The sequence below is a fragment of the Tachyglossus aculeatus genome, chromosome 14 (genome assembly GCF_015852505.1).
Source record: "Tachyglossus aculeatus isolate mTacAcu1 chromosome 14, mTacAcu1.pri, whole genome shotgun sequence".
Taxonomy (NCBI): Eukaryota; Metazoa; Chordata; class Mammalia; order Monotremata; family Tachyglossidae; genus Tachyglossus; species Tachyglossus aculeatus.
Genome location: NC_052079.1, coordinates 39,519,602 through 39,534,823, shown reverse-complemented (window position 1 = coordinate 39,534,823; position 15,222 = coordinate 39,519,602). Strand labels below are relative to the sequence as shown.

General features: G+C 41.3%; 1 protein-coding gene across 1 annotated transcript in view; it reads right to left on the bottom strand.

Moving 5' to 3' along the window:
• The window catches only part of CFAP54 (cilia and flagella associated protein 54), a 186,264-nt gene that overhangs the window by 50,629 nt on the left and 120,413 nt on the right, over positions 1–15,222 (bottom strand). Inside the window, exons 50-54 of the mRNA XM_038756067.1 lie at positions 9,371–9,578; positions 7,311–7,390; positions 5,528–5,697; positions 3,188–3,290; positions 300–447 (exon numbers count right to left, since the gene is read on the bottom strand). Of these exons, the coding sequence (XP_038611995.1) occupies positions 300–447; positions 3,188–3,290; positions 5,528–5,697; positions 7,311–7,390; positions 9,371–9,578 (709 nt within the window). The remainder of the gene's footprint in view (positions 1–299; positions 448–3,187; positions 3,291–5,527; positions 5,698–7,310; positions 7,391–9,370; positions 9,579–15,222) is intronic.

The window sequence follows — 15,222 nt, the reverse complement described above, 5'->3', positions numbered from 1 at the left end:
CTCTGACCCCCAGGCCTGTGCTCTTTCCACTAGGTCATGTACTTTTGGGGGGTTTTAAAAATCAAGTTGTTTTTTCTATACACAGTGAAAAACAAACAGCATGAAACATCAAAGATGTGACATTCAGCAAATCAATATTATTTGATTTACTGAATCCTAAATTTTAGATTCAGAAGGATACATCATGCTGAGAAGTTGAAATTTTTCATGCTGAACTATACGCTATTTAACAAGGAACATATTTTCCCCTCAAATAATCGATTAATTTAAAAAGAAGCTACAAGAAAGAACATTTTTACCTTTCATGACTACAATGCCCCGTATCTGTGCTACCAATGCAGCCAATAACACCAAGCGGCATCTCAGCCACAAGCGAATGTCCAGATGTTCTCGGGCTACCATCATAGAAGGCTCCAAGTACTTAGTGTCTTCTTTATGCACAGATTCCTGAAGTAGTAAAAAATATTCTGTGAATAATTTTTCATTTCACTACAACACCCCTAATTCAGCACAAATAATATAACATATGGCAACTAGCTGCAACAGAAACGTTGTCATGCTCCAAAAATGTCATGTTCATTCAATTGAATTTATTGAGTGCTTACTGTGGGCAGAGCACTGTACTATGTACTTGGGAGAGTACACTATAATAGTAAACGTGCTCAATTAATAAGATTGAATGAATAAACATACACATTCCCTTTCCACAGTGAGCTTACAGTCTACAGGCTGTTTGATGAGTACCGTACTAAGCACATAGGAGAGTACAGTACAACAGAGTTGGCAGACATGTTCCCTGCCTACAAGGAGCTTATAGTCTAGAGGGGGAGCTTGCAGTCTAGACGATTGCTCGAGAGGTGTAGAGGACAAGGAGGAAGGGAGAAATCAAAAAATCATAGAGAGGGATTTTACTAAAATGGAGGACAAAAATAAAATAAATAAAAAAAATACATATTGAGTAGAGGAAAATCAAGGCAAAAAAACAGGCAGGGAGCAAGTAAAGATCAAACAAAAAAAAAAAACAGCAGGAGAGGAGAGGAAAGCCAAGTACTGAGACTTTTTCCCTCCCTCCCTTCCTCTCCTCACTCCCCTACCCCCACCATTGGCTTTTGGAGAGAAGCAGCATGGTTTAGTGGACAGAGCCGGGGTTTGGGAGTCGGAGGTTGTGGGTTCTAATCCCGGCTCCACCCCTGGTCAGCTGTGTGACTTTGGGCAAGTCACTTCACTTCTCTGTGCCTCAGTTACCTCATCTGTAAAATGGGGATGAAGACTGTGAGCCCCACGTAGGACAACCTTATTACCTTTGTATCTATCCCAACACTCAGAACAGTGCTTGGCATATAGTAAGCGCTTAACAAATACCATCATTTATTATTATTATTATTGTTATTATTATAAGGTCAGACACAGATATAGGGGTAGAGTGAAGCATGCATGGAAGAAGGGGAAATAGTGTGGAAAGAAGCAGAAGGGAGAGTAAATCATTGGTATTTATTGTTTTCTGTGGGCAGAGCACTGTACTAAGTACTTAGGGGAGTGTAATATAATAGAGTCGGTACACACGATCCCTGCTCAAAAAGAGCTTGCAGTCTGGAGTGGGAGACAGAAATTATAATAATTTACAGACGGGGAAACCACAGGTTATAAGGCTATAATAACTGTTGTGGGGCGGGGTGAATATGAAGTGCGTAAGGGGTACAAATTCAAGTGCATAGATGATGAAGAATAGAAAGTGAATAAGGGTTAGGGAAGGCCTCTTGGAGATGTGATTTTACGAAAGCTTTGGTAATGGGAAGCCGCATGGCACAGCGGATAGAGCACGGACTTGGGAGTCAGAAGTCGTGGGTTCAAATCCCAACTCCACCACTTGTCACCTGTGTGACTTTGGGTAAATCACAACTTCTCTGTGTCCCAGTTACCTCATCTGTAAAATGGGGATTAAGGCTGTGAGCCCCATGTGGGACAACCTGATAACCTTGTATATACCCCAGTACTTAGAACAGTGTTTAGCACATAGTAAGCACTTAACAAATACAATCATTAAAATTACTGAGAAGCAGCTTGGCTCAGTGGAAAGAGTCCGGGCTTTGGAGTCAGAAGTCATGGGCTCAAATCTTGGCTCTGCTACTTGTCGGCTGTGTGACTTTGGGAAGTCACTTAACTTCTCTGTGCCCCAGTTACCTCATCTGTAAGATGGGGATTAAGACTGTAAACCCTACGTGGGACAACCTGATCACCTTGTAATTTCCCCAGCTCTTAGAACAGTGCTTTGCACATAGTAAGTGCTTAAAAAATGCCATTATTATTATTATTATTACTATTAACATAACCAGGTCAGATGCATTTTGGGCTGTTGTAGTAGGAGATGAGTGAGATAAGGGAGATGGGGAGAACTGATTTAGTGCTTTAAAGCCAATGGCATGGAGTTTCTGTTTAATGCAGAAATGGATGGGCAACCATTGCAGGGTTGTTGTCGGTTTGATTTTATTTTTTTAATGGTACTTGTTAAGCGCTCATTATCTGTCAAGCACTATTCTAAGTGCTGGGATTGATAATCAACCAACCAATCAATTGCACTTATTGAGCGCTTACAGTGTGAAGATCACTGCACTAAGTGCGCGGGAGAGTACAAATCTAACAGAGGTGGTAGACACAGTCCTTTCTCACAATGAGTTTACAGTCTAGAGAGTGCAGTCTGGATACAAGTTAAACAGGTTGGATACAGTTCCTGTCCCACATGGGGCTCATGATTTAAGTAGGAGGAGAACAGGTACTGAATCCCCATTTTACAGTTGAGGAAACTGAGGTGCAGAGAAGTCAAGTGGCCCATCTAGGGTCAAACAGCAAGTGATTTGCAAAGTCAAAGTTAGAATGTGGGCCATCTGTCTCCCAGGCCCCTCCTCTTTCCCTTAGATCACATTTATGAGGAGTGGGTTGATATGGACTGAATGTTTCGGTTAGATCCAGGCAGCAGAGTGAAGTATGGATTGGAGTGCGGAGAGACAGGAGGCAGGGAGGTCAGCAAAAAGGCTGATGCAGGAGTCACGATGGGAAATAAGGTGCTCGGATCAGTGTGGTAGCAGTTTGGATGGAGAGGAAAGATTCCAGAGAGGCTGTGGAAGCAGAACCAACAGGATTTGGTGACATTAAAAGATACTTAAAAGAGAAAAACTAAATTCATACATACACTTTCTGGAGGACTGGAAGAATTGTCTCTATGAACTTGTGGAATCTCCTTGAACACTTCTGCATCCTGTAGAGTTTGGAGTACCGAGAAAGCAATGGCAGCACTAAAAAAGGGAACACATTTACAAAAGTGGTATTTATAGAGATTGCCAAGGCCTAGACCATGTCTTCATGCATTATTCTACCTACACACACTCTGATCAATTTGTGAAATTTAGGGGTCATGCATAAAGTGTTTCTTTCAATAGACTTTCATGTAGTGCCTATTACCATACTTATCGACCCATGGTTTTCCCAAGGGCAGTTTTGCCAATGCTCTACCGATATCCTGTATACCATCTCGGCTACCACGGTACACAGTCTTGAGAAGTGACTGTTCTTGCGGCAATGCATCCCACCACCAGGCTATTCCGGCTGCCTGTAATTCCACTTGCTACCCATCCCGGCAATCCAAATGCCCTGTGTTTTTCACCACTACTGACTCCTGTACATTATAGTCTGGACTTTGCATTCCCAGATCTTTTGTTTCCAGTTTTACTTACCCAGAGCTGGCTAGATTTGTACTCGGAGCTGTGGGGGTTGGCAGGGCCCTGACACTACCCCCATCGCTATACACCTCAAAAACAAAAAACCTCTTCAGTACTTCCTCATCCCCCACCTACACAGACTCCCGATTTTAACTCCGTTTACCGTACTTCATTGTTTCCGCCTACTTGTAATCTATTTTAGTGTCTGTCTTTCCTGCTAGACTGGAAACTCCTTGGCATGGTCTTACCCACTATGGCTCTGTCAACCACAGTTGCTTTTTGGAAACCTAACCTTCAAAGTTGGGAAGGGAAAGTTGTATCACAAAATCGTAACGGGCTAAAAGTCTCGTGGTACTTGAGGAAATTCTGTGGCAACCACCCAATCACTATAGTCACCCAAAATATAAGAATATAAAGCTCTTTTATTATGACACAAAGGTGCTACCTGAAAATGACAATATTTATCAATTTATGAATACTTCATGGCTGGGGGAAAGAGTAAAGGATAAGACTCGCATTTTCCCTCAGATCTAAGCAGAGATAGTTGCAGATCTGCCTTGTTCTGTCTGCCACCAACTCCACGGTTTTCCAAACCAAAACTATTGATCTGGGGTTCACTAACCCTCCTTTGAGGGTTCTCGACCACAGAGATTCCCCTGGGGCAAACTCAGAACCCCAAGAGAGCCAGATCTGATTGTCTGAGTCACCTGGTAACAGCATGTTACCAACACAGTGAATCAGCTTACATTTCCAAATGTCCACAGCAAGGAGGATTCTTTCCTAAAGAGAGATTAAATTTGAGTCCTCCTATATTAATTACATAATACATGACCAAAGGTGGGCCATCTTTTATTATTTATATTTACTCTGTCCATTTACAGTCTTGCAGGGAGCAAACTTGTTAATAAGAACTATGATGATCAATTTTCTTGTCTTCTGTCTATTGCAAGGTTATAGAAACACTTATTTCTAAGATTGTTGTATTTAAACAGCTTTGACTACCCCACAGATATGGGTGATTTGCTTCTGACATATACTCTTTACTGGTGAAAAAAAACAACAAAATTAATCTATTCCTGGGTTGAGATTTTTTTCCTCATTAGTCGACAAATGTGGGCTTGAATCCATCCCCATTGTCCTCCCGCTGTATTATAAAGATCAACAAGGAACAGGGTACTAATAGACTATATCTTGGAGCCTTTATTAAAAGGGCCAAAAGGCACCGCAAGGGACATAGCTGATCAAGGATCACTTGGGTGCCGCTGGTTCGGGTACTCTGACATGATTAACTAGGACTAAAAAATTATATTAGCATCATCATCATCAAAAATAACCTCTTAAGGACTTGGCACCATAAGCTGCGGAAAATTAAAACTTCATCCAACTGCAGAACACCTTCAGAGGTTCATTAGAATGCATGACAGAAGGTGTTAAGTTTTATACAGAAATTTCATTTGTAAAAATACTCAGATGCGTATCTATATCAAACATATAAGTGAATAATGCTGTTAAGTATTTAAGACTATCTCAGCTAAGGTAGAAAAATGATTTTCTATATGACCTACTACACATACTAGCTGTGTGCCTGCCAGAAAAAAAAAAACCAAAACTACCTAGTGGCAATTTTAATTAGCTGGAAAATTTTAATTAGGCCTTTTTAATAAACCCAAGCAATTTTAAATTAGGACCCATGTATACTTCCGTTACTTCAGTCTATTTCTAGATGTAAAATGAAACAGTTTGGAAAGCTTTCTGTCTTTCTTTGAATTTTGCCACTGCAAATGAAAATGTATTCTGGTCATGGAGCTATTTACCTGAAAGCTGCTTGATGTCTCTGCTGAGCAATAGCAGCCAGTTGAAGCTTGGCCTCAATAACAACCTCTAATTCTACAGCAGAACACTGAGAAATCATCCTGTCATTTCCATCCTGTATGTCTGCCACAAGCAAGTTAAGCCTGTCTTCTGCTTCTGACAATAAAATTCCCTGAAGGAAGAACATCACACCATCATATAATTATATCAAAAAATACGAAGGGTGGAAAGTTGCTTATAAATGAACCTCACTCTTACTCATCCAATATTTTTCATGTCCTGAAAGATCAAAATGAATTGGATGAATCACACAATAAGCCGGTTCCCCGAAGTTCCATATTTTGAGGTGGGGAAGAGTGAAACTTTGATGTAATTGTGAAATTGAATAGTGTCTGAGCCAGAGTGCATCACCCATCCAATAGAGTGACCTCTGGCTGGCCACGTCTGCCTGGGGCCAAACCCATACTAGTTTCAAAAGAAAGAGGGACTGAGATGATCCATGATGACACAAACAGATATTATTAGGTTTTACTGAAAACACAAGTTAACAAATGGAACGTGGTGCAGATTGCCATTATTCAGACTTGGAGTTAAGCATAAATACCAGACCACCAATCTCCCCACCTTCAAACCTTCTGAATTTCACATCTCCTTCAAGAGGCCTTTCCCCTATTAAGCCCTCTTCTCCCTGGCTCCCTCTCCCATCTGTGTCATCTATACACTTGGATCTGTGACCTTTGGGCATATGATATTTGCCGCACGCTCATCCCCACACCATGTACGTATATATCTATAACACCTATTATAAATTATTTATTTACATTAATGTCTGCTCCCTCCGACTGTACAGCTCACTGTGGGCAGGAAATGGGTCTACCAACTCTGTTGTACTGTACTCACCAAAGTACTTAGTACAATGCTGTGCACACTGCAAGCGCTCAATAAATACCACTGATGATAATAAATATGATTGACTGAGCTCTAGGCAATTTAAAACCCAATGTATTAAAATGTAGTTATGGAAGAGTAATGAGCAAATGTAGATATAAGTGAACATATTATGTTGACAGAAAATGCCAATATTCCTCTCCCTATAAAGTCAGCCTGACTGCTGCCCACCAATTAGGAGAGGTGGGTTCTTTTTAAAGGCTTATGGGCTAATCTAACCCTGAAAATGTAGCAACGAAAATGGAAAACCTATCAGGACACCATCTCCACTTCCTGATACAATAACTTTTAGGATGACTGACTTTATAATGCACTATAGCCAAGACCATTCTAGGTTTTTGAGGGCTATGCAATTTTCAAAATATTCCCTGGAACTGGGGTTGTTCTGACCGCCAGTTGTTCTAACTCTCTTTTAAATGTTTGGTATTCCATATCTGGTCTAGAATATGCTCAGAAACGATGCTTACTTGATAACCAACAGAATTCTGGGACTTGTAACAAACATCCCCAAATGTTGGGCTATTTAACCCCATGATGAATCCCTTTCCACAGTCTCAAGATAACCCAGAAAGATGGAGAAAGGGAACAAGTTAGAGATCAGTCAGTCATATTTATTGAGTACTTATGTGGGAAGAGCAATGGACTGAACTCTTGTGAGAGTACAACATAACAGAGTTGGTAGATGTGGTTCCTACCCACAAGGAGCTTACAGTCTAGAGGGAGAGAGATGACATTTCCGTGTCCCCATATTTAATACAAATAATGTGATCAGCCTTCTTTTAGGTGAAATATATATCTAACTATTGAGACAAAAAAAATCCAAAATCATTAAATTACCTTTAGCATATTCAGAGTTAAATCTTCTTTACATTTAATCAGTTGAGAACTCAAGCCTATTTGGTCTCTTGAATTCACTTCTACACAAACGCAAATAATTTTGGAAAAGCAAAAACAACAGCATATCAATTAAAAATTTTCCAACTTTTCACAATTATGCATCATACTATAATAACATATTTTTATTACTACACTGCATCTTTTTTCCAAAAAAAATCTCAATATAATCTCACATAGTATGAGTTTCCCAGTGAGCAAGCTACAGTTACCTTAGCCAGGACAGTCTCAGATTTTTGTAGGCTGCCCCAGGTGAAATTCCTTCTTCTGTACGGGTCTTCTGTTGATTTTAAATCAACAGTACTATTGCAAAAACATCTCAAGTGCATGTCCTGCTGGCCAAAGAATAAACCTTTCTGTGTTCCACAACTGGTATTTGAACAATGCTTACTTGAATGGCAAGGGACCAGAAAAGGTGCCCAACTGCATCAGGTTGGACACCATCCACGTCTCACAAGGGACTCACAGACTTAATCCCATTTTACAGATGAGGGAACTGAGGCACAAAGTTAAGTGAGTTGCTCAAAGTCACAGCAGACACAAATGGCAGAACTGGGATTAGAATCCAGGTCCTCTTACTAGCAGGCACATGCTCTTTCCCCTAGGCAACGCTCCATGTATTTTTCTTCACTGAAGTATGAAAATGACTATCTTTTCAGGGGTCAGGCTTAGCAGCGTGGCTCAGTGGAAAGAGCCCGATCTTGGGAGTCAGAGGTCACGGGTTCTAATACCAGCTCCACCACTTATCAACTTTGTGACTTTGGGCAAGTTACTTCACTTCTCTGGGTCTCAGTTATCTCATCTGTAAAATAGGGGTGAAGACCGTGAGCCCCACGTGGGACAACCTGATTACCCTGTATCTACCCCAGTGCTTAGAACAGTGCTTGGCACATAGTAAGCAATTAACGAGTACCATCCTTATTATTATTACTATTCATCTGTGGAATACCCAAAATTATGACAATAATGAATAGAGTTACATACCTTTTTATTGTATTGTGTGTGTAGCAGTTGTAGTGTTAGGATTTATTAAGCATTTACTGCATGCTAAGCCTTCACTAACCACTGGGAAAAATACCCAGTGAGAATTGCACATGGTCCCAGGCCTTTGAAAGCTTATGCTCTAAGAAAAATGGGGAGGTGAAAATTGCCCTCACACCTTCTCCCTGTACCTCGATTTCAACTATCTCACCGCCGACCCCTAGCTCACGACCTACCTCTGGCCTGGACCTCCCTCCCTCCTCAAATCTGAAAGACAATTCCTGTCCTCCACCTTATTGAAGGCACATTTTCTCTAACTTCGCTATAGGCAGGGAATATGTCCGTTATTATATTGTACTCTCCTAAGCTCTTAATACAGTGTTCTGCACACAGCAAGTGCTCAATAAATACAACAGAAGGAACAAACAAAAGGAAAGATGCCATAAACACACTTCCTCTCTCAAACTCACAGGAGTCAGAGCCAAGGGAGTTGCCAGAGCAGTTCAGAAGAGAAACTGTTTTCCTGTTGCTACTCCAGTTGCCCAAAGTTTAGACTTCTAAAGCCAGGGTTTGTCCCCTGGCAGTGCTCCTAGAATAGGCATGACCTCTGGGGAGCTGGGGTGGCAGCAGCAGCAGAGTATCTCTTCTTACTTTCTCTCCTCCCAAAGCAATCCACTCAGTAAAAGCTGAGACTAGTTTCTACCTTACACACCAACGATGGCCCAGGAAAAAATGCAGTACATTATGAAATACTCCAACAATTATGAAAACACCCAACCCTTGGAAATGGAGTAACAGAATAACCGCTGTGTGACCTTGGGCAAGCCACTTAACTTCTCTGTGCCCGTTACCTCATCTGTGAAATGGGGATTAAGACTGTGAGATAGTGGGACAACCTGATTACCATGTATTCACCCCAGCGCATAGAACAGTGCTTGGCACATAGTAAGTGCTTAACAAATACAATAATAATTATTATTATTCTCATGATTAACTCCTCCAGCGCCAGTGCCAGGGAATACCTTTAATGCTGAGTAGTGCTGATTTGTTCCTTAAAGAAGTAGAGGCACAGTACAGAGATCTCAACACTTTCTCTGGAAGACCATTTATCATTGCTGCAAGGCTGATGAGGAAGTGCATTCTGGCCAAAAATAACTTATTCAGGATTTGTTGGCTGCACAGAGAAGCCAGAGCTACAGGCAGGCCTTTATTCAACAAGTCATCTATTACCTGAAAAAGATAAATTATAAGGAAAATCAGCAAGGCATTATTTTATCCATCATCAGATTCCTTTTTGCATAGAAGGGCATTCATTACCTATGAGCTCCCTCGGATATGGACAGGAGACAAGCCATTTTACAGCCTGGTATTCTCTACCAAAGCATGAACTTTGCTGGCTTAGCGGGGAAGAGTACAGAGGAAATCTATGCTACTATACAAAGAAAATCCAAAGTTATTTCAAGTAAGCATTTCTATCCCCTTTGGCGATTCTCATCGTGTTACTACTAATGAAAGGAGGAATATCCTCAGCTTTCCAGAACTGCACACACCCCGCCCCAAACCACCCTATAGCCCACATTTTGGAAAGTGCTGAAAAAAGGGCCCACAATTGCAGAATGGTTCTGTGTCCATTTAAGGAGTGGGGGAGTGCAAAAGTATCTCCTCACAAGGATACCTCAGGTACATGTCGGACTGTATCTTGATCCTCCAGTGTATGGAGGATAGATAGAATTGCACCTCAGACGTAGAAAGGCTGCAGTGACCATTTTTAAAGTAAGGTTTTCCTAGAACTTCTTATAAATAATAACAACTGTGGTATTTATTTATCGCTTAGCATGTGCCAAGTAATGTGCAGGGTTAGATACCACGTAATAATAATAATTATGATGGCATTTATTAAGCGCTTACTACATGCAAAGCACTGTTCTAAGTGCTGGGAAGGTTACGAGGTTATCAGGGTGTCCCACGGGGTGCTCACAGTCTTAATCCCCATTTTACAGATGAGGTAACTGAGGCCCAGAGAAGTTAAGTGACTTGCCCAAAGTCACACAGCTGACAATTGGCAGAGCGGGGATTTGAACGCATAACCTCTGACACCACAGCCCGTGCTCTTTCCACTGAGCCACGCTGTAATCAGATCGGACATAGTTCCTGACCCATCTGCGGCTCACGATCTAAAGGAGAGGGAGAGCAGGTATTTCCTACCCACTTTCCAGATGAGGGAACAGAGGCATAGAGAAGTAAAATGATTTGTCCAAAGTCACGCAGAAGTCAAGTGGCGGGGCTGGAATTAGAACCTGGGTTTCCTGAGTTTCCTCATCTTCCGTTCTGTGCTCCCTGCACTAGGCCATGCTGCTTCTCAAATTTAGCATAAGCGCTTGGATACATATTGCAAGTGAGATTTAAGTATGCCAGCATACATTAGTGGAGGTATTGTTACCCAACAGAGCACTTAGTTGCCTTCCAATTTCTACATTTATTGCTTCTGTGACATCCGACTGCTAAAACCAGTGAAATTATACATTTGCTGAAGCACCAGTCAGCCTGTCTCTTGGTTGGCAAGAATTAAGTACCCACAGAGTGCAAAACATTGCTTCAGTCCTATCTGTTGTACGTTGCAAATTACTGAATTGCTAAATGCAATGAGAACAGGAGTGGACTGAATAATGTAACACGCCTACATTAACAAGTACCGTAATAATTATGAAATTTAGAATCTGAACAGCCTCTCTCTGTCCACCTCCTGCTGCTTCATGTAAGCAAAAATTCTTACTCCTAGTCGAGACAGAGAAGTGTGGTCCTCAACAGGGATTAAAATAAACACAGATGAGAGAAAAGAGGAAAAGGGATAGGATGGGGTGCTCCTTGTTTGCTCCTAGGGATGCAATTCTATAAGCCAGAAATTCTTGTCAGCAGAACAATCAATAACTGTTCCTCACACCCACTGCCTTCCTCAGACTTTAAAGGTCGGTAGGGCCCAATACTGGCTGTTAAAACAACTTGCTATTGTTCTTATGCTTTCTCCAAGACAGCACCCTGAAGGTGTTACTATATTTTTTTCCTCAGAGCAGTATTTTCATTAGCATTAAGAATCATGTTCTTTCTTAAGGATCACAAGAAGATGGGATTGTACTGTCCTCTAGCACTAATTTCCTTTCTACTAAAAAGAAAAAGTGTAACCTGAAGAATCTTATATAGTTCAAAAATAAGTGTTTTAATTAATTAGCGAAGTGGGAATTGCTATTCAATAAATTGACAGTCTCTCCCCGAACATAAAGAACAGGAAAGGTAAAGAAGCTTTGAATGACATCTCTTTTGCAAAGAAAATTATTTCTCATGGCAGGGTATATTAAATAATGATAGCTTGGCATTTATTCCTGAAAAGAAACAAATTATCTCCAACTTTCTGAGATGTTAGCTCCCTTAACAAAACATGAATATACGATGATTATATCCTACTTCTCCTCATCTTCCTACTTCAAATTGACTGCAGGTTTATTGATCTCCCTAATTCCAACCTCGCCCCTTTCCAGTCTGTACTTCACACTGCTGCTCAGATGATTTGTCTAAAACAGCACACGGCACAAACCTCCCCACTTCGCAAAGACCGCAAAAGGTGCCCATTCCCCTTTTCATCACACCTAAACTTCTCACCATCAGCTTTGAAGCACTCAAATCTCCCTTCTATTTTTCCACTCTGTTCGCCGACTACCCGCTACACAACACTCTTCATTTCCCTCAAGCAAACCTATGCACTGAGCCTCGTTCTCAACTCTTGCTCACATCCCCTCCCCACTTGGGCTTGGAAGCTCTCTCTTTATATTTGACAGAACATAGCTCTCCCCATCCAGAAAGCCCAACAGAAATCACATCTCCTTCAGGAAACCTTGTGTGACTAATTTCTCATCTTCTAATTTATACCCCTCCCAAATGCCTCTTCTGCTGCCTTGTGCACTTAAGCACTGTTGCACTCACAACTTCTCCCTTTTTAGACTGTGAGCCCACTGTTGGGTAGGGACTGTCTCTATGTGATGCCAATTTGTACTTCCCAAGCGCTTAGTACAGTGCTCTGCACATAGTAAGCGCTCAATAAATACGATTGATTGATTGATTGATTGATTCTCATAGCACTTACAAACGTTGTCTTACAACCCTGATATTTAAGCATTATCCCTTTTTCTTCTTCCTCCTATTTGTTATTATTTTAGATTCCACAAGAAGCAGTATGGGCTAGCAGAAAGAGGATGGGCCTGGAAGTGAGATGAGTTGAGTTTTAATCCTTGCCCTGCAACTTGTCTGCTGTGCAACTTTGGGCAAGTCACTTAACTTATCTGTACCTCAGTTACCTCATCGGTAAAAAGGGGATTAAGACTGTGAGCCCCAAGTGGGACAGGGAACGTGTCCAATCTGACTAACTTGTATCTACATTTTCGCACTGTCAAAATATTTGTCTAAAACGGCACACAGCACACACCTTATATCTGAACCATCTTAAAGATGACAGAAAACCAAGTTTTGGGAATGAAATAAACATAAGTAGAGGATTTCTAAAATTATGTTTAAAGGCAATAGTTCTTACATATATTTTTAAAGATGCAATCATCAAACCCACTGACTATAGATAAGTAACCCTTCAAAAGAGCAGGATAGAAGTCCATAAATACGATTGATCGACAGCAGAGAGGCATACAAATCCTTAAAATGTTTAGTACCAGTAGATAGGATGAGGGCATACGAGAAGTTTTTTACATTAGCTTTTCAAGCTGGTTATATACAGTAGAAGTAGATCTACTACAAGACTAACTGGAGATTATCTGAGTTTGAAGGAGAACTCGGCTCTTTTTTTTTAAAGGAACTTTGGGTAAACAAGAAGGAGCCCCTTCAAATCTTATAAGCTCCACATCTTTAAAGCCTTCCTGAAATCCCACCTCCATCGGAGGGGTTTCCTTGATTAATTTTTCATCTCCCCACTCATATTCTCCCAAATGACCACCTCAGCATTTATACATTCACAGCCAACCATAGAACTTTGTACATATAGGTTTACAAGTTCCAATACTAAGCATTTTTCAAGTTTCACCTCCCTGCCATCTCTAAATTATTTTATATCTGTCCCTCCTATTATTAGATGTTAAGCTCCTTGAGGGTAGGGATAACATCTTTTACCTCTCCGGTTTGTCTTCAAGCACTTTGCCCAGTGCTCTGTCTCCCCGATTCTAGACTGTGAGCCCATTGTTGTGTAGGGACCATCTCTATACCTTGCCATTTTGTACTTCCCAAGTGCTTAGTACAGTGCTCTGCACACCGTAAGCGCTCAATAAATATGATCGAATGAGGCATTCAGTAAATACTACTGATTGATGGATGTAAAGATTTAGCAATCCAAAACACTTAGCTGAAAGCCAACCTCCTGAAGTTTATAACAAAAGTTATGTGTAAGGAAGTGCTAACTAGAAGTAAAGTTGAAGAGTATATGAATAACTAAAGTTAACAAATCGTGATGAACGACTATATGAAAATTGTCACATTAGAAAAAAATATATCCTACATTGCTCTTAAGTCAACTGGATCCTGAATTTTAGGAACAGATTTACAATTGTTGTTTAGGAATAAAAAGAGTCCCTCCATTAATTTCTCCCCAACAGCCTATGATCTTCATTTATCTCCTATCTCCACTGAAATTGATGGATTAATTGATGAATAAACCAGGGGTGGGGCTAGATTAATGCAGGGCCATAGAGGGCTGAAGCCTAGGAGCCCTGGGAGAATTGGTCTTCAAAGAAGCCGCAATGTTGCCCCAGCTGCATCACTCCAATCCATATCCCCTCCAAAAGTCACCCTCAGGCACAGCCGGATGGGATATGGTTTCTCCCAATCACTCCCAATCCCAAAATGGAAGTCCCTCAGCTTCCTGAATGTCTGTCCTATTTTTGTATGGTATTTGTTAAATGCTTAGTATGTGCTGAGCACTGTACGCAGCACTATGGTAGACACAAGCTAATCAGGTTGGACATGGTCTCTGCCCCACGTGTAGCCCTATGGGGGCCACAGTCCCCAAAATTGAGGGTCGAGGCTCCCAGACACAGCCAGCTCTGGCTTGGAAGATCCCAGATCAGCTTCCGTAAGTCAGAGAGTCCCAGCTTAGGGGGAAAGAAGTAAGTGCCAATGATCACTCCCCCGCACTCCCTTTCCTTTCCTTCCTCTATCCCCGGAACAGATGCCTGCAAGGGTGCTCGCCTGGAAAGAGTTGCACCGGGTGAGTTTCTGAGATGGCATCTGCCCTGGAGCTGGAATATTAACAGCTCCATTACTGACTGTTAATGGGAGTGAGCTGGGAATACAGAGGAGAAATCGTTTCCTTCTGGGCTGGGAGAGTGGTGGAAGCAACTTGGGGTTGGGATTCTCAGCAGGCACTCATCGTATACCAAGTAATGCTATAATGACAAACATCTTGTAGGGGCCCCCACAAATCCATTAGCCTCAGGTCAACAAGGGGGTTTAAAACAGTATGGAGAACAGAGTAAAGGGTTTGGGTGCAATTGTTTTTGGTTCAATTACTTTATCTGCCTTTTCGAGATGATCCTTTTGTAAGGTTATTCATTCATTCATTCAATCCTATTTATTGAGTGCTTACTGTGTGCAGAGCACTGTACTAAGCACTTGGGAAGTACAAATCGGCAACATATAGAGGCGGTCCTCACAACAACGGGCTCACAGTCAAGAAGGGGGAGACAGACAACAAAACAAGTAGACAGGTGTCAAAAGCGTCAGAAAATAGAATTATAGCTACATACACATCATTAATAAAATAGAGTAATAAACATGTACAAATAAAATAGAGTAATAAATATGTATAAATATAGACAAGTGCTGG